Source organism: Falco cherrug, chromosome 15 (genome assembly GCF_023634085.1).
Source record: "Falco cherrug isolate bFalChe1 chromosome 15, bFalChe1.pri, whole genome shotgun sequence".
NCBI classification, from domain to species: domain Eukaryota; kingdom Metazoa; phylum Chordata; class Aves; order Falconiformes; family Falconidae; genus Falco; species Falco cherrug.
In genome coordinates this window covers 12,309,866-12,332,985 of record NC_073711.1, presented here as the reverse complement: position 1 = coordinate 12,332,985, position 23,120 = coordinate 12,309,866, and the positions used below count along the sequence as shown (strand labels likewise).

At 47.2% G+C, this 23,120-nt stretch overlaps 1 protein-coding gene across 2 annotated transcripts in view; it reads left to right on the top strand.

Moving 5' to 3' along the window:
• The window catches only part of LOC102058895 (gamma-aminobutyric acid type A receptor subunit theta), a 75,031-nt gene extending 52,380 nt beyond the window's left edge, over window positions 1-22,651 (top strand). The window contains exons 5-9 of one of the 2 annotated variants that reach the window (XM_005439980.3): window positions 11,777-11,859; window positions 16,214-16,351; window positions 17,939-18,091; window positions 20,803-21,047; window positions 21,550-22,651. In XM_005439980.3, the coding sequence (XP_005440037.1) occupies window positions 11,777-11,859; window positions 16,214-16,351; window positions 17,939-18,091; window positions 20,803-21,047; window positions 21,550-21,927 (997 nt within the window). In that variant the 3' untranslated portion in view covers window positions 21,928-22,651. Of the gene's footprint in view, window positions 1-11,776; window positions 11,860-16,213; window positions 16,352-17,938; window positions 18,092-20,802; window positions 21,060-21,549 lie in introns of both variants that reach the window. The other variant, XM_005439979.4, reaches the window with a different exon arrangement.
• The last annotated feature ends 469 nt before the right edge of the window (window positions 22,652-23,120 follow it).

Sequence of the window (23,120 nt, the reverse complement as noted above, 5' to 3'; positions counted from 1 at the left end):
CTTCCCGGGCCAGGTACATCCATCTCTATACCGTGGGCTGGTGCTGCTTGGTTGATACTGCCAAGGAGCCCTGAGCCAGCTCTACTGAGCCACCAGAAAGAGAGCAGCCTTCCCACAGCTGACTACCCCGAATTTCCTCATTGTGTTAAAACAAGAGTGAAGGTTAGGCAAGAAGGTGCTTTCACTTGGGGTAGGTAGGAGTATAAATTCTGCCTGTTGGGAAGGAGTGAGCAAAGAGTGCTGTTAAGCTCAGGCTGCTCTTTGCTGCTGAGCCAGCCCACCTGAGCGTAGAGCTGCCTCCCCCAGGCTGGTGGGAAATCTTTGCACACACCTGCATGGCAAAAGAAGAAATGCTAGTATATTTTTATCAGCTGCCATTTAGTCAGCTCAAAAGAGCAGTGTGAACCCTGCAGCACAGGTGACAGGCAGTAGAAGTCCTTGAAGGGTTTGCACTCGACCTGGCTCAGGCTGGGACACTGTGCAAGCACCTCCTGGATGTCCCTTGCCGTCCCCTTCCACAGGGCCCAGCAGAGCAGGGAAGGGAGCTTCCTTGCATGATGACCTGTGTAAACGGGTGAGATGAGGAAAATTGCATCTAGGCCAAAAGAAAGAAAATGACAGCTGTTTGCCCCTGTTATTTCCAGGGTGATAGTAAGAGCTGCCTGTGTTGTTTTAAATCTTGGCTGGTTTTCCTCCCCTGGAGAAAATGGCAATTGCAAAAATGAAGCACTGAGCAACTGAAGCTCCTGTTCATGAGCAGTGCCTCAGGTCAGGGCGGCTGGCTTTTACTATCCTGAAAGCACTGGGATTTTGAGGGACAAGCCAGGTGCCCTGAATGCTTAAAGTCCCTCTAGCTTTAGTCATAGTGGTATAGACAATGATTTCTTTAGGGCTGCTTTATGTACTGAGTCCTGCACCTGCGATTTTGCTGACAACAGAAGTACTCGGTCCAGTTTTGCAGGTGCAAATAACTGTGATCCTATTCAAAAATATGTAGCCATGTCCACAGTAGGTGTAAGCAAGTAAGAAAATAGTCACTCAGTATTCATCTGTGCTCCCTTTATCTTTGTAAAAATGCACCCACGTTTGTCCTGCAAAGAAAAGTGTGGGTCCTCTGTCTTTTGAAGCCTGTTCTTGTCTTTTCCTGCGTTTTTCAGAAGGATTCATAAAATGGAGTTTCCCTGATGGAAGAAAGCCAAAGGAGGAGAATTCTGTTTCTTTTCCTTTGTTTGTCTGTTTGTTTTTCCCCAAGCAAGAAACCACAGCTCTGCTCTTTCTCCTGCTACCTTCTCCCCAGCCAGTTCCCCCTCCTTTGAGCTTATCCTGTAGCAAAGTGACTCAATCATGCTATTTGGGGCACAACAGTCATTTTTCTTTCCAGCAGTCTCTGATGTCAGAGAGCGGGAGGGATGACACCCTGGCAGGGCCCTGTCTTCAGCAGGTGTTCAAGCGACCGGCAGGATCAGCTCAAGCGCTGGATCAGACCCCAAGGTCCAAGTGAGCTCACACGGAAGTCAATGGGTATTTTGTTTCTGACTTCAGTGAGAACAAGATCAGGCTTCAGATAACTTGTTTGCGCGAGTGAATGAAGCCCTTTATTCCTCCGCTCCACTCCATTGTGCAAGTTGTGTGTCAGAAAAGCATATGCTTGGTTTTGGTAGAATTAGCAAATTAATGGATGAAGGGAGTGCGGCAGATGTAATATAGCTACATCTTAGGAAAGCGTTCGATACAAAAGCTTACTCCAAAATTAATTCCCACTGGGCTCAGATTAAAAGCTGGTTGCCAGGTCTCCAACAAAAGGAATGCATAAACAGCAGCAGGCTGCGCCAGGGTGGCAGTGCTGGGCTGCTGCAGGGCTGGAGTCAGGACTGGTGTTCCCTACCCCCTTCCCAACGACTTAGCAGATGGCATAAATCCCAGAAGGCCAAAGAGGGGCCTGGAGCCCAGATCCAGCCCAGAGGGCACTCTCATCTCTGCAAACACAGAGCAGGATGGGAGGATGCAAACCTGCAGAGCTGACAGGGTGTTTAAGAGGTGCAACTGGCACAATGGTGCCTGAACTCGCCTGGCCCCCAAATGCCTTGCGGGGATTAAAAGTGCTTGGGAAGCACGGGAGGGCTGGTCACCCTGGGCACGTGGCAGGGAAGCACTGAAATGATGTGGAAAAGCTGCAATATGAAGGGAGGCTGAAAGTAGCTACCCACAGAGACAAAGTGATCGGCTACTGGGTAGTAGAGGGAGGTGGATGAAATAGTGAGGAAGAGCTGGATAGTACTGGCTGAATTGAATGTATTTATCCTCCTAATGGCTTTTTGTCAAAAACTGCCTTGGTTTCATCAAATTTTAAACAAAAAATTAGGGCAAAATTTTTCATTTAAGAGAAAGCATTTCAGAGAATGTTGATCTTTCACTCCCAATATTATGCAGAGAATTTTTCACTTAAGTCAATATTTCCCTCACCATTTCAAGCTGCTTTACTACCACTGCTGATGTATGAGTAACAGAGAGAATCATCAAAGGCTTTCTCTGGACCTCCAGAGACTGTCTAGTCCACCCCTGCCACAATATTCAGTAAGCTTTACATTATCCCACATACAAGCTATACGTTATGGCCTGAGATTTTTACTTCCTTTTCTAGACCATGTAGCATCCATTTGGTAGTGAAACAAGTTGACACTTTTCAAATGCTGATGTCATCAGTGTTTTGCTATCCGTTTTCAGAGACCTAAAAATAGACACAACTGTAACAATGCTGAAATTCTCGTATGGTAATTTGATATCATATTTGAAACCAACTTTAAAACATCCTTCTGGGAAATCTTGAAGCTATTTAATTTCATTCTAATTAGGGACAAAACCGGATTCCAGCAACACAGGTGCTTTGAGAAGCCCAGACTGCATCCCTGAGCTCTCTGAGAGGGAGCGGGTGGGCTGGGATGCTGGGAAGCAGGCGTGAAGCCGGGTGGACAGCAAGTGAGATGCAGTGCCTGGCTGGCAAGGAGCCCAAGCAATGTAAACTGAGCAACTAAAAAACTGCAGAGGAATTTGATGACGGAGACTAAATCCTGTGCAGAGAGAATGAGGAATCTCCTCCTGTGAAGGTGGTAGTTGTGGTGGGGAGCGTGTGCATATGTCTTGTGGGTTTTTTATTCCTGTCCACGATAGTCAACTGCAATGAGATGTGTTTTAGAGGTGAAGCAGTTTGGATGCATGCAGAGGCGCCAAGGCATAGCGGGGCTCTGGGCCCAGGGAATGCTCTCCTGGGGAAGCAGACCCCTGCTGTTCTCATCAGTGCAAATACCTGTTCAGTGCTTAGAGCAAGGAGGAGAGAATTGTCATACTTCAAACAACTCACAATTTTTAGTTTTAAACTGAGAAAAGCTTTGCTTTGAGAAAAGTATCTGCTTTGGAGCACTTAATTTCTGCTTTTCCCGGGGTGAGTTTTGCCATCAGTCAGCTCCTCTCTGCAAGGTAGCGGCTCCTGGGGGACATCAGCCCTCGCATTGCAGCAAGCTGCTGCTGACCCGCTTGTGGACCTGACCTTGTTCCTGGGCAAGGCAGCAGCTAGAGCACCACTTCTAGCTCACCTTACACAGGGAAACAATGCAAGCTAACAGATGTACGTCAGGCATCTCACCCACTCTCTCATTCAACAGCAGGTACACTGCCAGAACCCCCCTGCCACCCTGGTGTGCAATGCCTCCAGGGCTGCCCTGCCTGCTCCCAGGGGCTGGGACTCCACTGGAGTTCATCACAGCTCCCATCTCCAACCTGCCTCTTGATCAGCACCCAGCCCTGTCTGCATTACATTCCCCAGGTCCCAGTCTGGGGTTATTGGGTTCTCCAGCTTTAAAACATCCTTCTGGGAAATCTTGAAGCTATTTAATTTCATTCTAATTAGGGACAAAACTGGATTCCAGCAACACAGGTGCTTTGAGAAGCCCAGACTGCATCCCTGAGCTCTCTGAGAGGGAGCGGGTGGGTTTCTCCTACTCCTGTCTCACTCGAAGCCTGCTGTTTGCAGACATATCCTTGTTCTTGCGATGGGTGTTATTTGATTTTCTGCAGAGAAGGTGTCCTGATGGGTTAAGACAGGAGTTTTTTCTGTACTGAGACCACTGAGCAATTTTCCTCTCCCATCTTACAGGCCAGAAGGGAAGGAATCCATGATTTTTGCTTCCCCTCCCTGAGAGAGGTTTCTCTAGAAATGTGAGAGATTATTCAGGCTCTACCCTAGTAACTGTGCCTGCTCCCTCTGCAAGTTAGGCAAAGGCAACAAAAAAATCTCTCCTTTGGCAGCTCGGGTGCAAACAGTTGGGCTTATGTCCATCCAGCTGGTCCTGCAGCCTTGTGCAGCTCCTACCATGGAGCTCTGCTTTGGGCCAGTTCCTTAGCACAAAGATGTGGGGGCAGAGAAGAGTTCGTTAGGTGGGTGAGGGAAAATGAGAATTTAATTAGGAGCTCAGCTTCCCAGTTGAGGTTAAGGACAGATTGCCTTCTGCATTTTTGCCTTCTAGGGCTGGGATGAGGGAATTTAGCTGGAAACATTGGAAGGAAGCTTAATATGGAATTTCAGAATAGTCTTAGAAGCTGTGGAAGAAATCGGAGCTCAATAAAACAGGATAAAACAGTGTGCCAGAGCTGCTTCTCCATCCTTAAATTTGCAAGAACAGAGGCAAGCATCACCAGGGCCTACATCTATACATTTGACTGGGTCAAGGAGTATCCACAAACAGCTGACTCCCACTGCCTCCTTGAAGATCACCGAAGCAGCTTGCATGCCCTGAACCCCTGGCTCACCCTGGCAGCACCTCTTAGTCTTCCTGCTTATTCTGTCCCAGCCACCAGTCTGAGCCCATCCCTGAACCCTGTCTATTCTTTGCCAAATCCCGCAGGTTTAAGTTGTAGGTTACTGTTTTATTAATTCAGCTTCATCCCAGCCCGATGCTGTTGAAGGAAGAGACCTTCTGCTCCATTAAGTGCAGATCACTGTTGTCTGGAGCAACAATAACAAACTAATCTCTTTTTAAACATGTTCCACTTGGGTCTCTCTTGTCCCCCAATCCAGCTGACAACTTGCAGACACACACTGCATTTCAAATAGAATAGAGGCAGGAAAGCAAAACCTTGCAGTGAGGGCAACTCTGCCTTGTACTCTCTCAGGGTGGAAAAATGGTTGATTTAGATGACTGGTAGCCTGAGCACTAGTTTAGAGGAGCACGCTTTTTTTTTCCCCTCCCCTATCTGAGTGCAGTGCACACTCTTATTTATCAAATGATGCCTATGCAAGCACAGATGCTTTTGGAAACAGAGTGGCCTTAGCAGGATTGTGCCAAGGCTTATGGAGTCAGTTTTAGGCAAAGAGACACAAGGGGAAAATATTCCATATCCCTGCCTTTCTCTGGGCTCTAACATGACCTCCAGGAGTCTGCAAAGATCAGACCATGTTAAAAGAATGGCAGAATTCACCATGGGTTTATAAATCCCTTCAGGCCCTTGGAAGTTTGTGCTTACTGCTAGGCAGAAGGTGACATTTACCAGCATGTTTTTATGACTGACTTTGAGAACGTACAGAGTAAAAATTCAGTTTTGGTTTTTCCCCATGTTCAGCAAAACAGCAGTTTTGCCTCTTTCTACTCTTAGTCACCAGAATTCCCTTATGAGTCTAACTTGCCCCATGGGGTGAGCCTGCACAAGTCCTGCGAAACACCAGGCTGCTTCCATCCATTCTCCTTATTGCTGCAAACTGTTGTGAGCTCCGAGAGTCTGTATCCCAGGGGGACAGGAGCATCTTCAGCATCTTGGGAGATCTGAAATCCAAAAAGTTGCAACTGGCAACTTAAAAAAATGTTTATATTTTGCTATGAGATTGTTTGTGTTAGCCCCTGCGTAATGACGCTCAATCCGTAACTGCAAAATTGGGTAAGTGCCTGAACTGCTAGCTCTGTTTTCCCTTGAATTAAGAAAGTAGTGGTGGGGGTATTTGTGCTATACATCTTTTCTCACCCATACTGAATTTTAGGTAGCATCCTTGAAGCCAAAGATATCTGGGAACATTCTTGGACACTGGATGTCAGTGGCCTGCAAAATCAGTTTTTTTCCTGGGTTTGGTCTGTGTCCACGAACGTTGTCCCTTAGGCATTTCCCAGTTAGAGCACGGCAGAGGATGGTGACCATTCTCAACAGGCATTTTGCGCATGGCCAGACCCTTTTTCTGGAGGGTAAGAACTTAAGTGTAGACAAAGGCTGTTCCGTTACCAGTTGACATCAGCCCTAGAAACCAGTGCCAGGCACGTTCAGCTTTCTGGTATAGACAGTTATGACGCAGACAGTGCAGTAGTTTATTTTGTAAGGATAAGCTTAAGGGGAAAGGGACCCCACTTGTTTTAGGAACCTCTCAGAGGTAGTACACTGTTAGTTTTCCCCTCTCTCCCACCCAGTCCTCCTTAGAGAGTCTGGACCTGCTCTTTTCGAAATCAGATGATATTTTGGGAAAGTAATTTTTTGCACCTTACACTTAGATCTGGTGAATTTGGTTGTCCCAACACACTGGAGGTGATCTAGAGGATGAATTGGTGGCCAAGGACCTTCAGAGCTGCAGTTTGGTAGAGGGAGATCTGACTGGGGCAGGAGCTGAAAGGACAGCTACCTTGGAGGCAGCCGGCAATGGGATAGGGAGGAGATGGAAAGAAGACCTTCAACTGTGGCAGGTTTTAATGGCAGGTTGGAGCTCTATGCTGCTCCTGTCTCTGGACATACATAATCATTCTAAATAACATAGAAGAAACCATTAATAAGTAAACAGTGATGAGGAAGATCAGAGAGGGAATGAAATGGCTGGTGGTGTTCATGTCAGAGAACTGAAATATTTGTGAAGAACTGATGGTTCGCATAAACTTCAGCATTCCCTTTTGAGCTGCAGCTGTGGTGGGACAGTCCTCTGCTGCCGCCAGGTTCAGCTTGCAGAGCAGGCAGCGGTGGAGGGACGGTGGGCTGAAGCTGCGCTACCCTTTCTGCGCCAGCATCTGCTTTGTCAATACAAGCTTCAAGTGAGCAGAGCTTTCCTCTTTGTAACAAATAAAGACCTAGCACTCACCCAGCGTGACTTAGAGCTTTGTGGCTGCTTTTCTAGAGACGGTCTCTACCTCACCTGCGCTTGAAGGGTGCTTTTCAGAGTGACGTATCCACACTACTTTGGCTTCTGCTTGAATCCACTGGGTGCTGGTAGAGAATAGGGATCTCTGTCAGTCAACAGCCTGCCAGAGCTGCTTGACACCTTATAAGTGCATGTCCCTTTTTTCCTTTTTTTTTTTTTTTTTTTTTTTCTCTTGAGGTGTATTCAGCCCCAGATGAACTATGTCTGCCTGCCAGCTGTGCAGAAGAGTACCAGGGCAGTGAGGACTTGGCTGCTTGGTAGCACAACTGCCTACAGAGCTCAGGAGAAATGATTAGGGCAAGGGCACAAATGTCTTTTTTGTGGGGAAAGAGTTGTAAAGGTGGTGACATGTGAGGGGGCTGACCTGGAGGCCCACGGGATGGGCAGGGATTGAGGGGGAAAGGGGAGCCAGAGACGGAGGCTGGTGGTGGTGGCCGGACTTGGCAGCTGGAGGGAGTGGGACCGCTTCACTGAGTGCATCGTACAAAGCGCAGGCGAGCCTCTCCCCTCCGATGGGCAGTGTCTCTGTGAATTGCGGTCAAAGCAGATGAAATTTCACACCACACAAATTTTTGAATTTAAAAGGGGAGGGAGGTGGGTAGAGAAGTGGGAGAGGAGGAGGGGGAGGGAGAAGACGCAGCCTGGCTGGGTGCCAGTGTGCCTCTTGCTGATGCCACGGGGAAGGTGGCATCCTTCCCCAGCGTTCCCTCTGGCCCCCGCACTCCCTGCTCCCTTTCACTTCGGTTGCATCTCCTGGAGGCAGCATACTCTGTCTAGAGCTGTTTACAAGGCGATGGTTTGTTCTCTGTCTCCTCATCTCCTTTTTTACAGAGTGTGTATCCACTCCTCTGCTTTCTGTCTTTTATCTTCTCGTTCTTCTCCAGCTCTCCCTCACCAGCTGCTTTTACCCCTTGCTTCCCCCGATCCCTCTCCTCTGTTTCCTTACCTCAGTGGCCTCCTGTCTCTCATCCCCACTCCTGCCTCCCCCATCAGTGTTCATGTTACCATCACTCTTTGATCCTCTCTTTATTTTTCCACCTCTTACTTTCCTTCCATCTTTATTGCCTGTTAACCCTGTTGAGGCACTCAGGAGCTCCGTAGTGTCAATCCTCCACATGTCTCTCCATCCAGTCCTCCCCACGTTGTTTCTATGTGCCAAGCAAACACCTCTTCACACAACAGCTCAGAGTGTATCAAGGTAATACGTTTATACTCATCAAGGAATCAGATAGAGGTTGGTCCTGTGGCCTTCTGGACTAAAGATGGCACATGCTGTGACCCCACAAGGTCACTTGTGTGCCTGAGTTTTGCTCCCATTCCCCTTTAGCTGCAAAAGGTGGGTGCAGCCTCTCACCCCTTTATGAGTCCCACCTGCCCATGGCACACAGCTAGCAAAGGAGCTAGAGAAATCTCTTGTTGGTCCCTCTAGGAACAAGTGAATGTTGAGTCGGTCAGAGGCCACAGGTGAACATTTCACCAACAATGGCAGCTGTTGTGTTGCTGTGGTCACCCACAATCACTGTCAGGCAGGGTACGGCAAAGGGAAGTTGGTGTCCAGAGTGCTTTTTGAGACTTGAAGTCTAAAGAATTAAACATCTCTCCTTCCTTTCTGGGATACCACTTGCTTTATCCTAATTAGGGCTGATTTATCATGGTTTCGAAAACCTAAAGGGAGGATCTGAACTGAATCTGATGCCTCAGGCCCGCTGCCCCTTGCATCTGGTCACGCTGCAGGAGCCCCACATCCAGGTGGCCCTGGGGTGCTGGTGTCCCTGGGCTTGCCAGGCACACCTTACCGTGGGTATGGCACCGCAGCTGAAGTACTCCAGACAAGCAGGTGACTACAGCCTAGGACAGCTGTGCGTGGCTGTGCTACCTCCACAATGAAAACATAACAAAAACTTCTCCCTGTGTGGTCCCAATTCTCACCTCCCTGACAGTATTACATAGGCAAATCACCAGGATTTTGGGACCTGCAGCCAACTAGGGTATCTCCAGAGGATTCTGAACTCTACGGTGTGGATAGACTCACCCTTTAGTCAGAAGGAAAGAGAAATTATCTGGCTTTTGAGGACAGATGCCCTCGTAATCTTGGGGTTTTTTCTCCTTTCCGTCCTACCTGTCATAAGGTTCTCTTTTTTGAATCAATGGGACTAAATTCTGCCCTGATGTAAATCTTTGCTGATACAAAATTGGTGTGATCTTGCAAAAATCATTGGAGTGGCTCTGGATTTATGCTGGCTGTTAGTGTGAGCAGGATTTGGCGCATGGAGTGTGGTAGCCATAGCTCACTGTGTCGTGCTCTGCGTTTCCAACCAGCACTGCAGGCGATAAGCAAATCCTGTTGCGAGGTGAGATGGTCCCTCTCGAGCCAGAAAAGGTTTCCCCTGGATGTCCTTTGTGTCGTCAAGTTAGCCAGCCAGGCTGCAATTTTAGGATGGACATTGTGAAAAGGTTTTAGCCCACAGGGGCCCACAAATGGGGTGGAAAATTTTCATTTAATACATTTTTGCATCTCACACTTTAGGGAAAACAGGAAAACGCATTTGTAACTGCGATCTCCCACGAGTGCAGTATAATATATACAGTATATGCCGTGTGCGGCATAGGGGGATGAGTCATACCTGTGCATGACTCTTTGGTCTCGGTGCCTGGCCAGGATGGACTCTGCACCTGCCACTTTGGGCTTTCCTGGCAAAGTGCAGCTCCCCCCAGGTGTGCTTTGGATCTGCTCCTCCGCTGTGGTCTCCTGTGCCCAGCTACCCCGGTCCGGGAGGATTAGGGTGGGAGAGGCACTGCGTTTCCAGCAGCCCTCTGAGAGATGCCAAACTGGGAGGGTGCAAAAGCAATACATGCTTTTACAAAGCTGTGGTTATAGTTCGTAAGTGGCTCCTGTCCTATTATCCTTCTCCCCCTCGGAGCTTTCTCCTCCACCCCAACCACATTACAGATAAAAGGGTTAAGAGCTCACTTGGGCCCCCTGCTCAGAGAGAGGGCAGTTGCAATGTTGTATCTAGACCCAGTGAGGATATATATAAATTCCCTCCGTCTCTTTGGATCTATTTATAGCACGGCAGGCAGTGGCAAAGGCTCTCCTCAAGGCTTCATCTCCTACAAACAGACTTCACAGACAGCAGAGAGATAAATTTAGCACACGAGATTTCTTAAAGAGCCAGTAGCTCTGCGGGGCTGCTCGCCTGCCATGCTACAGCCCCCACCCTGATACCCCCACGGGGGCAGACCTCTCCTGTGGGTGCTTGCCTCCCCAACCCCCCCCCCCCCCCCTTCTACCCCACCTTTCCAATTTTCTGTCCAGCTTCATCCATCCTTTTCCCTTTCCTGGTCTCTTTTCCTATAAGTTTTTTCTTTTTTTTCCCTTCTTTTTTGCTGGTTTGCCATCTCATCCTCTCTGCTTTCCTGCTTTTTTTTTTTTCCCCTCCCTTTTCTCTCTCCCAAGCCACAGGGCTCAGAAGATAAAGCTTTCTCGTTAACAGTTCACTGGTTATGCCCACATAGTAAAAAATGTGTAGCTTGATTAATGTCTTCCAGATGGTTAATTGAAAAAAAGGAGGGGGGGGGGGGGGGGGGGAAGCACCAATCTCTACCCCCCCCCCACCTTCAGCACTCTGCACACATACATTGCACAGGACGAAAACTGCGTTGAAGGGTGAGGGGAGCGATATATTTGAGATGCAGGGGCAGCCTGTTAACTCCCGGGCAGCATTGCCAGGCTGGTGAGTTAGCTGTTGATTTGCTCTGTCCCTGCTTCATGCCCTCTTCCCTCATCTAATCCCATCACAGAGAGCGATGCTCCTCCATGTGCGACACGTAGCACACACAAACCCTGCTCACACCCTCACGTGAGCCCCACCATCAGCACTGTGCTGCTGTGCCCCCACGCCACGCGCTGACACCCCAAAGCAGCACAGACCTTCGTTCTCTCCCCGTATTTATTTCTCGTGGGGATGCGCGCCCCACAACATGTCTTCCGTGGATCTTGATCATGCAATGGGTTGTGCAGGAATGGCTCTTTACCAGAGCTGTGAATCTACAGGAGTGGAAGGGCGCCGTGTTAAAGTGGGTGTGATGGAGGGGGTGTGGGCGGGGGGCGGCAAGTTCAAGGTCACTGAGGCAGCTCGGGAAGAATAGGAAGTGATAATGTAGTCAGCTATTCTCCCTAGGTCATTGTTGGGCATTGTAATCAATACATCTTCTGTTTTACAGACACGTGTCAGCTGTCTCCCTCTTACAAACTAACATGCCTCTCCTCTCCGCCCCCCCCCCCATGCCCATAGCTCTGCCTACTGCCGGTTTCTTTGTCTCTCACAGGAGAGACAGAGGAGGAACACAAATCCCTCCCCACCCAGTTAATAGAGATACTGCCTTGCTGACATGAGTCACGAAGGGTTTATGCCATGCAGTTGAGGGTGAGCTGCATCCAGGCCCCCACTCTGCACACCTCCCACCACGGATCTCCCTGGTTTCCAGGGAAACAGCGGCCCCAAATGCTGCCTGACTTTCACGTCTGCCTTTCATTTCTCCTTTTTTTTTTTTTTTTTTTTTTTTTTAGGTAAGAAAAAATGCACAACTGACTTTTTTTCTCCCTTCACCTTTCAGGATCACCACTACGGCTGCTTGCATGATGGACCTGCGGAGGTACCCCCTGGACCAGCAGAACTGCACGCTGGAGATCGAGAGCTGTGCGTATGCCTCGTGCCTACCCTCCACCATGCAGTGCCACCTGATGCCACCTGCCCCAGCCACTTCCCACTCATGGGATGCCTCCCAGGGGTGTTACAGGCCATCCCCTCCTGGAGGATGTCCCCTGGGGCAGGACCTGGCTTCCTCATCCAAACTTTACCCTGAGGGGAACTCGTGGCTAATATGCCCAGGAAAATGGAGCTCTAGCAGCAGGCTGGGCATTAAAATCACTTTCACCCTCGGAAGGGTGGTGGAAGCCTCCCTTAGCCCTAGGAAAGCCCTGGGAGCCTGCCCCGACTCGTGGCCGCCCCGCTCTGTGCAGGAGGTAGGACTCAAACCCTCCCACAGTCCCTTCCCATCTGGATCTTCCCTTGACTCCTATGGAAAGCCTCTTCTGACCATGCTAGCGGAGGAGGTCTGGCTCGCCCTCATAAAAATGCACTGCAGTATCCCTGCAGGAGCAGTCCAGAGCAGCAGATCAGTGGTGTTTATCACAGAATTGCTGTTTTCCAAAAAGAGGTCCCACAGCATCCACAGTGAGAAGGTGCCGTGCCGCCTTACCAGCCCTGCCTGCGCCTGGGAGCCTTCTTCCCATCCACCGCTTGCTCGGGATGCGTGGCCGTTGGGTAATGGGATGTAAATCAGGTCCTGCTGCAGGCACTCATGACATGTCGGTTCTGGTACTCCTGAGCATTTTGAGAATAGTTTCTGGTGTAACCAAGAAAACAGAAGACAGAGAATTACCCACACAGTTCCTCGTGTAGTGATTTTGTTCTTAATGGGACATGTCGAGCCAATTTGTTAGTTAAAGCTATGTTTCCTTACAGTATTTCTAAGATCCACGCAGAGATGAAGAGTGTCAATTGTTTTCTTCTTCGGAGCTTTTATCTTTTACACACTTCCACTTTTGAAATCTGCAGGGCTCCATTTTGTTTGCTTCCAAGTCCACACAACTCTGGAATAACAGTCCTGTTATGGCTGGTTTAAAAAACAAACTATATTTTAAAAAAAATAAAAACAAACAAAAAAAAAAACCCAAAACAAACAACAAAGCAAACCACCAAAATCTGTGGTGCAGGGGTGCTGGGTTTGTAAAGCAGCAGCTTGGGGCACCTACCTGCAGGAGGAAAGCCAGTGCTGGCACTGCCTGTTGATCCCATCGCTCCATCCCTAAAGCATCTCTCACCATGTATGCCCCTGCCCAGCCGCGTGTCAGGATTCCACAAAAACCTGCTGAGGCAGGCTGCAAACAGGCTGTTAATCTGACATTTTAAGACATCGTATCAATACTTTATGATATTTCAGGTTGAAATGACTTGTCTTTGTGAACATTCTTTTACTTTTTAAAAGTAAAATGGAAATTTGATTTCCTTTTTAAAGCTAGAAATCAAAGCGAAGCATTTATTTTTAGACCGAACAACCTTTCCCTTTAGATTCACTTTTTAAAAATGGCTTCCTGAAAAACGGTTGATTTCATATTGCATAATGCCATAATAAAAAAAAATGCAAAAATTGGTACCCAATGCCAGCAGGTCATAGCGTAAATGGAATAGAGCTAGTTAACTGCAAAATCTCCTAAAATTAGTTACTGTAATTTGACATTTTCATTGCTGATCAGGAAGTAAATTTGAAGTCACTGCTGTTAAATTTGCGGATGATGAAGATAGCAGCCTGCGTGGCTTGCTCGCTGCACATTTGAATTCCTCCCAATCTGAATACATCCAGAATACGTTTGAACAGAGCTAAATGCGGAGGTCTGTGCCGGTGTGCGGGAGCGCGGGCCAGGCTGCCAGGCTCGTACCCGTGCAGGTATTGACCAGGGGAAGCGACGAAGGGACAGCAGCCCTGAGCACCACGGCTGGAGGTTTTGTAGCAGGGCTCTGACAAAAAGGGCTGGAGTGAGCCTGGGTTATATAAACCAGGGGAGCTGTGAGTCAGAGCAGGGAATCGATTGGCCTCTGAATACGTTGCTGATGAGATGGGGAAAGGGACTCTGTCTATATTTGCTTTCCAAAATTTAGAGAGGAAGTTGAGAAATCAGAAGAGGTTGAGAAAAGAAGCTAAAAAGTGGTTCAAGGGCTAGAGCAGATGTTTTGCAGCGAGGAACCTCAATAGCTCAATCTGGTTTGTTTACTGCAAAGGAGGTGGAGAGGTGACTTGTTTACAGGCTGGGTGCACCTCTGCAGAGGGGGAGCACTGGGTAGAAAGGGCTCGGTATCCTCCTAGAAAAATTCAGAACAACCACCGGAGTCTGAAAGTCTGAGCCAAATGAATTCAGATGTAAAATTACACACAATGTTTTTTAACTGCAAGAGTGTTTGAGCTGCTGGAATCGTCCACTGGGAGGAGTGGGGGACTTGGCTGTTTCTTGCTGCTTTCCACACTTGGTCTCGGTGCTTTGGGAGAGATGCTACAGCCAGATGTGCTGCAGCCAGATGCAAATACCAGTTCTTGTGCACAAAGCTGGGGTACTCGAGGCAGTGTAATATCCTGTGACTCCCCAATGTCTGCAGCAGATGAGATGATAACCTGAAGGCCCTGATTCTTGATGGGCTTGTGGGTGTGGGTGCCTTACTGCCATGGGAGCAGGATCATGACATGGGGGGATAAGAAGCAGATCTAGCATGGCATTTGGAAGATTGTTATTATTTTTTAGCACCCATGAATAAGTGCAGAAATGACTGAGAGTGCAGGATGTGGGCTTGGAGACTACACTATCATCATTCCTGTTTGGGAAGAGACCTCAGGGTATCTCTAGTCCAGCCTGCAGCTCAAAGCAGGGTCAGCTATGAGATCAGATCAAGTTGCTCAGCTCTTTATCCACTCAGGACCTGCAGGTTGACACCATCCTCAACAGTTCAGCTCACGTCTGGGTTAACCCTTGGTCTCTAAGGCTAGGTAGAAGAATTTCTCTTCCATGGTGCATTCAATAGCTCTTCATTCCCCTGATCCCACTAATACAGTAAGGCTGGTTTTGGTGGCATCTCTCCCTGGTGGATGTTAGCCTTGCTGGGTATTGCTAGCCAACTGCCTTTCTGCTGTGAGGGCTTGTGGATAGGGCAGGCTGTTGTGCTGCAGTGCAGAAGGTGAATAAAAGGAGTCTGTGGGAACAGGTGAAGTTCATGCTTTAAAGGAAGCCTTGCACCACGCCACACCAAAGCCTGTACGTATCTTACTGCTTCTTTGGCCAGGCTGGGTGTGGCCTTGAGCCACCTGGTCTAGTGGCAGACGTCTTTCCCCATGGCAGGGGGGTTGGAACTAGATGATCTTCAAGGTTCCTTCCAAACAAACCCTTCTATGATCCTGTGATTTCTTGCACACAGAGGTGCTCCCATGCAGCTCTGCACTTTGCTTGGAATAAGAGGCCACCCCTTGTGCAGCAACAGCCACATTGTTTCAAAACCCAGCTTGTCACAAGCAGCATTAATTTTCAAGAGGAGGTGAATCTTTGCCCACAAAGGCAACAGGCATGGTTGTGAACGTCACACCAATGGAAGGGGAGCCGCATGATTTTGTCCCCTGGGCTTCATTCCCCATAAGTCCAGAGCATCTGGGGACTCTTTCTCCTGGGATTGTGGCATTAGGCTCCTCAGCACTTCCAGCCTGTGCAGCCCTCTCTGGCATGTATACTTTGGGGTTAAAGTAGGAGGCTGTATCGTTGGCTGAGTTAAAAAAACCCTTACCCTGAAACAAGGGATGAGTATTTGTTAGCAGCCTGACTCCCCTTTCTTTCTTCTCCCACTACCGCTCTTTTCAGCCAGCACTCGGTAAAAGCAGCCCCCAATCTCAGAGACTCCGTCTGCTTCCCGACTCCAAATTTTGACCAAGAGTACTTAGAAGAGGGAGGTGCTCTGATGTTTAAATTTCTTTTCAGCTGCTGTTGTAGGTCTTTTTCTCTCTGGGAATTTTTAAATACTTCGGTGCTCTGTTTACCTAGTCCCCACCAGGATGTATTGTGTGGTCTCCCCCTTCTGGTACAAGGAGGCAGTTTTTACAAAGCAAGATGCTGTGTTTGGTTCGTTTGACAGAGGCTTCTGATGGTCAAGTCCCTGTCATGTCAGCCATGGAGATTATGTGGTGAAGTCAAGGCTTGATGGGCCACTTCTCACCTTTTCCTCCTGAATTCTAGCCAGAAGTGGGAGTTCTGACCAATTTTTTCCTCTTCTCCTGGGGTCTGTACTGTCAAGCTCAGCTGAAGAAGAAAAGTATGTCTGCAGAGAAGGGCTATGCTTGCTGTCTAATGGTGTGGGCTTTCCTCTGGATCCTCTTCCAAATCACATTAGTGAAAATGGGGGTGTCGTCTGCTCCTGCTTGTCAGCTTAATTCTCTCTCTGTGCTTCTTCATCTCTGCAGATGGTTACACAGTTGATGACATTGTCTTCTTCTGGCAAGGAAATGATTCTGCCGTCACGGGGATGGAGGTGCTAGAACTGCCCCAGTTCACCATTATCGAGCAGAGGCTGGTCAGCAGGGAAGTGGTCTTCACCACCGGTGAGTGTCTGCTGAAGGGAGGCCATGGAATGTGCAAACCCTCTGCTGACCAGTGTCAGTGTGGTTCTTCCTTTGATTGAGATGCTGGAGGCACTAACTTAGAATCTAGGCTTCAACTTGTTTTCATTTCTTTGTCAAAACACCAACTGAGCTCAAAGTAGAAGCTCTTTAGGAGGTTTTCAGCCCTTAACTTATTTTGATGTTGTTTGCAACTGGGTTTTGAAGCTAATGTAGGTGCAATAATAAACAGAAGAATATATCGGTTGAAATGCAAGTGGTCTATGAAATGATGCAAACCCATCTGTCCACAGCACTAAAAAGGTCTGGAGAGAATACCTTGGACAATTCAGATACTGCTAGCTGGAAAGTTGGAGGGGCTTGGATTTTGATTGCTGTCTTCACTTTGATCTGGCATGGAGTTCACTGCCAAAGCAGCATGCCACACACCTGTTAAATAGGACAATTTTTGAAACGCCGCGAAATCACAGCCTGAGTCTTTCAGCTGTGGTGGCAGATGGTGATGTTGTTCCAATAGTGCCTCGGGGGCATGCTGGGAGCAGGGTCCCATTGCGATGGTAATCTAGAGACCCACAACAAGAGGCAACATTCCTCCAAAAGAAGTTTGCAGTCTAAATAGGTAAGATCTTAAAAAAAAAAAACCAAAAAAAAAAAACAACAAACAAACCAAAAAAACAAAACTGGTGAAATACGCGTTCAAGCTACGTAAATGGCACATAATGGTGAGAGAACATAACCTCCTTTTCCCCAGTCTACCTCCTTGATCATTAAAGACTATTGTTCTTTTGCTACTTTAGCTGCCAACCCATGATTACACCCATGTTTCAGGCTGCTGTGTTGCCTAAGGGACGGAGGTGGGAAGGAGGAATGACTTGGACTTTATTTCACAGCAATGTGAGAGGCTTTGTCCCTGTCAAAATGACCCTGCTCCCATGGAAGGACTGTAAAAAGTACTTATTGTCTATCACTATCCCCAATAGGTTTGCTAAAAGATTAGGAGGAAGTTGCAACAACTTGGGAAAAAAACCCCAACCCTACAGATTAACTAAGAGTATTCTATTTGCATATGAATTTGCCCAGTCTGACCATAATCTATTTTTAGAACAGCATGGGAAAAATACGATTCAGACCTTCATTGCTGTTTGGAGGAAAAGCTAGTACATGAAACATTGGAAAATCATCTCACTGCATCCAGATATAGGGTTAAAGTCTCCTGTGTAAGCCTGTATCAAATCAGCACTTACCATAATAGCAATTTCAGTACTGAACAGACATTCCCCCATGATGCTGGATATAATAATGTAACTTATGTAGAGTTTCCTTTCGTCTTAATATTCTGAGCCAACTGAGCAGACTCTGAAGAGCCCCCTTCCAAAAACCTGATGAATCTGCGAAAACCAAATGAAGGAAAAAAAAAAAAAAGACAGATTTCTCATTATCCTTGCCTCTTGAGTTGCCTCTTGAGAACATTTTCCAAAATAAAATTTCAATTCCTAACCTAAGCTCTTACCATAAATACACCCTTAGCCTCCTCTTAAACAGCATCTCCCTTTCATATCTCATTGACAGGTTCGTACCTGCGCTTATCTTTGAGTTTCCGGATTAAGAGGAACATTGGTTACTTCATCCTGCAGACTTACATGCCATCTATTCTCATCACCATCTTGTCCTGGGTCTCCTTCTGGATCAATTATGATGCTTCTGCTGCACGAGTGGCACTAGGTAGGTACCTTTTCATCATATGTTGAAGAAGGCTTTTTTTTGAGAGAGATAAGCTAGGACCAGCTCTAAGAAAGAAAATACCTTTTTCTTTATGCTGTAGCAGTTAAGCAAGCCACGTAGGTCTGTCAAATTTGTCATCCCAAATGAAGGACATTTTTGCTGAGAACAAACTTCAAATTTTCAGCCAGAAGAACTACTTTCTTTTTATGTTTTTGTTCAGAAGTATCAGTATTTCCCAAGCTTGACTCTGTATTATTTGAATCAGTTAAAGTTCTGCCATAAATTTCTGTGGGTGCGTGTTTAAACTCTACAACAAAGGCATAAATGGTCACAGCTTCTCAGAGACGCCATGAGCCTGCCAGGTCCTTTGCTCTGGTTTGTATGTCTTTTCTGCAGAGGATAAATCTGGGCACCTCTTGGTCAACACATGTACCAAGACCTATTAGTTGGATAATAAATGCTGAGGGTGGCTGGCCAAAGAGTAGTAAGAATGATGAGTGGTGAATGGTTAAAAGATGAAAAAAGTAAAGGAATTGGCTTTACACATTCTCATATTTTAAGCCCCATACAGACACTTTTTGTAGCTGAAGGCCTTCATGACCAAGGCAAATATGGGACAGTAGTTGAAGTCAAAGTTCTTCTTAAGAACATGCTCCCCTAAATAGGAATGTTCTCCTACAAGAGAAAAAAATGAGGTCTTTTAAGCAACAGAAGGGAAGTGGGGGTGGATTGCAGATGAGGGTTTTGAAGAAGGAACAGGAGAAAGGGGTCATGGCTGGCATTTGAGAATGGGGCTGTGCAACATGATAGAAACTTCAGAGGAAACAGGAGAGCCAAGGGAAGAGAAGGATTTCATCTGCCAGGGGGAAAAGGCCCAGAGAGGCAATGGAGCGCAGGTGGAGGCTGGGTCTTACAGAAAAGGTTGGGGGCTTAAACTAGCTCTAGGAGAAGACAAAGTTTGAGAAGACTCAGAGGAGGGATGGTGTGTACAAAGATATAATATAGATCATCTGGCTGTGCTCGTGTGGAGAGGCTGGAGCAGGGAGACAGGGAGGGAACAAGAAGAATGTGGTAAATTGAAAAGGTAAGTTGCATTGACAAGGGTATAATAAGTGAGAGAAGGAAAAGAGACCATGGTAGACATTGCTGGCACAGTGAAAGTACAAGAAGAAGGCTGGACATGAGACACACAGCTGTTGAATTTCTGCTGACATCTGGATTCAAAGGAGAAGACAGAAGAAAAACATTGTAGATCAGAACTGGAACAGCTCTCTCTAAACTCTTCCTGACAGTTCTCTATATAACTTGTCCTTAAAAAGCTCCAGAGAAGGAGATTCCACAGCCTCCTCTGGGTACTCTAGGTACTCTAGATTTACCTGCTCGCACAGTTAAAAACCTCTTTGCCTCTCTCCTAAGTCTCCATTGTGATTTGTCTAGTTCTTAATGGAGATGTGGAGAACATTCTAGTCTCCCTTTATTTGCCCCAGATTTCTGGATATTTAGACTACTGTCTAAATATAGACAATATAATATATTGCATGTATATAAATATATCTCCTTTCTGTTTACTCTTCTGTGACCTGAAGACAATTAGTTCTTTAAATCCTTTATCAGGAATGACACTACAGACACAATGAGGGTGGAGGGCAAACAGGATGAGCAGGGGACCAGGATGCACAGAGAGGTTTGAAAGCCATCACTGTAGAGGCAGGGATGAAACCAGAAGAGCAAATTAAGGTCATGGAGACTAAGACAGCTGCCAGCAGAGAGAGAGGAGGGGAAAGGACACTAGAAAAGATCAGCAAGGTAGTAAGAAAAGCAGGACAGCTGAGCTAGGGAAGTGGGAAAAGAAGCCTAGGTTGAAGAGGGAATGTTACTGCCTCCAAAAGAAGCATGAAGGCTGCCAGAGACAGATCTGAGGCCACTCTTGACAGTCTAGAGAAGGGAAGAGGCTGAGAAGAAAGAGGACTGAAGCTGTGAGAGTAAACATGGTGCACCAGGCTCTTGGAGATTGAGTAGATGGGGGAAAAAAGTGTTCAATAAGACCAAGAAATGTTTGCTTAAGATGCAGGAAATATGAGTAGGCCTAAAAAGGAGAGCATGAGAACCACGGGAGGAGTGTGTACAGGTGATAATTGAAGTAGTGAGTGGTAAAGCTGATGAGAGGAAGGTGGGAATTGATGGGGATGTAGACAGAAGCCTATGAGGCAGGCAAAAAAAAAAAGAGACCACTATGAAAAGATAATCTCTTCACTCTTTCTCCTATTCATGGCATTGGAAAAACACAGCAGATTATAAATTCATGTCAAGGATACTGAGGCATTCAGTAGTGTGCAGGGTGTTCCTGAAGTGGAAAAAAGGGAGGAGAAGAGGTTGAGAGACTGAGAGCAAAACTGAATGTTTCCTACCCCACTGAGGGAAAGAAGGAGGAGCAGGGAGGACTTAAAGAACCAAGGTCTGGAGTATGTTGATCCCCATCATCCTAATGATACTCAGCTTTGACAACTTCTCCCACTGTTGGTGGCTGGTTTATTTCCTGCAGCAATTTGTACTGGGCAGCTGGGATTAGAACAATGGTAGTTTTCTTCCCAGTTGCACTGCTGTCATCCCTCCTGAGGCTGTCCAACTGGGAGGAGGGATGGGGAAGCTGAGAGTGGCATTTCAGGAAGCCATCCCGCCATGGTAACAGAGCACCTACCCTCTCCTTACAGGGGTCACCACGGTACTTACGATGACTACCATCAACACCCATCTGCGGGAGACTCTCCCCAAGATCCCTTACGTCAAGGCTATTGATGTTTATCTCATGGGCTGCTTCGTCTTCGTGTTCCTGGCGCTCCTGGAGTATGCTTTTGTCAACTACATATTCTTCGGGCGAGGCCCCCGGCAGCAAAAGAAACAGAGTGAACGGATCAGCAAGGCCAACAATGAGCGCCACCGTTATGAGGAGAAGAGGGTGAGAGAGCAGGTTTGTCCCCTTCTTTCATTGTGGCAGGAGAATTCAGACTCTCCACTGTTCATTCAGTCCTGGGTGAGCTGTGGAGCAGCCTTTCTCCTCATCACAAGAGATGAACTCCAGTTCCCCTGTCTGGGGATTACTGGGAATTTTTTCTCCTTGATCATTTTGTCATCATCCTCAAGCCAGTCTCATCAGGACCATCCTCTTTCACAGGGCAGGTGTACCCAAAAGTACCCCTGTGGCTTTTGGTCCTGCTGTGTTGACAGAACCACACTACTCCGCTCAAAATTTGCTGCAAGCACATGCGGCTTGTCCTTCAACTCCAGCATCAGTGGACAACATTTTCAACCGCAGAAGTTCAGGTTCAGAGCGCACAAATGACCTAATCAGTGGTATTGTTACCCAGAAAACAGTTCAAAATCATCCCTGATGGTGTGGCCCTGTGCGCATTGTGCACAGGACATCCCTGCTACCTTTCTCTCTGTCTTCCCTGTTCTAGGTTGACCCTTATGGTAACATCCTCCTCAGCACTCTGGAGATGAACAACGAGCTGCTGGCCACAGACATGATGAGCAGCGTTGGCGACTCTCGAAACTCTGTCATGTCCTTTGAAGGCTCAGGAATCCAGTTCCGCAAGCAGCTGGCCTCTCGGGATGGATTTGGTCACCACCCGACCCTGGACCGCCATGTCCCACTGACCCACCATGCTGCGGCTCGCAACCGTGCCAACTGCCGTCTCCGCCGGCGGTCATCTAAGCTGAAGCTCAAAATCCCAGACCTGACAGACGTCAGCACCATTGACAAGTGGTCACGAATCATTTTTCCAATCACCTTTGGATTCTTCAACCTTGTTTACTGGTTGTACTATGTAAATTGATGCCTGCGGCCTCCAAGAGAGATAGGGACAGACACTCAGACAATGACAACACAGGAGTGTTGTGGTCTTTTGGGTTTGGGTTTTACTCTTTACTATCATTATCATTTATTCCTTTGGTTCATTAGATTTATTCTAAGCTTACTCTTCTCTTTTCAGCACATGTAGAACCACGGAGTGGGGGGGTGGGTAAGGGAGAGAAGGGTGTATGGGAAGGGGTTTGGTTTCAGGGAGGGATGTGTTTGTCTTGATTTTGGTTTCCTGCTGAAGGACTTAAACCATTGTAAAAAAAACAAAAACAAAAACCACCAAAAACCAAAAAAAGAAAGAAAAAAATTACAGAAAAAAAGAAAAAAACTACTAAAAAAAACCCAAAAAAGAAAAAAAAATCAAAAAAAGCGGGGGAAGGAGATTTAAAGAAATTGAGTCAAAAACTGGTGGGGGCGATAGGTTATCTTTGGCTGTGCTCACTAATGCGCTATCTTCACTTCCATTTCACTACTGAATTTCATCTTTCTCCTCTCAGTATTATTACATTTTTTTAATCTTTCTTCTGTCACTGCCCTTAACCCCTTCATGTTGATTCTTTCATGGATTCATGAGGTGGTGGGGGTTCATTCTCATGCTACAAGATTTCTCTTTTCTTTTTCTCTCTCCCTCTCTCTTGCTTACAAGCCTAAAAGAATCTTTTAAACCAACAAATAAAACGAATATTTATTTTGGAAGAGCTGGGAAGGGGGGAGGACAAGGCAATTATTTGGGAGGGAAGGGGCAATGTGGGGTTATGGGAGGGGGGGAGGAGGGAGCATATCAAAAACAAAGGCACATTTGCAAGTTGCCTTTTTCCACCTTCAGGAGTTTGCAAGCTGTTTTTCCTGTATGAATGTGTGTGTGTGTGCGCGCACGGCGCATCTGTGTGCATGTGAGCACATGTATGTAGGTACAGGTGTGTGTGTGCAAGCATGTTTTGTGGGGAGGGGAGCTGGGGAGGGGGGTTTTCTAATGTCTTTTGTAGAAGGAGAACACAGATGACATTTAACCGGCAGTGTTTTGAGGGGGAATAGCAGGGTTTTGTTTGCTCATTGCAACTGTGCGAGGCTGGAGGTCGGAGTCCTAGCTTGTATTAGAAAGGTGGAGCTGGAGAGGCAGATTGTGCAAATATCTACTTGCTGAGGAAATAGAGGGCTCTGGGGATC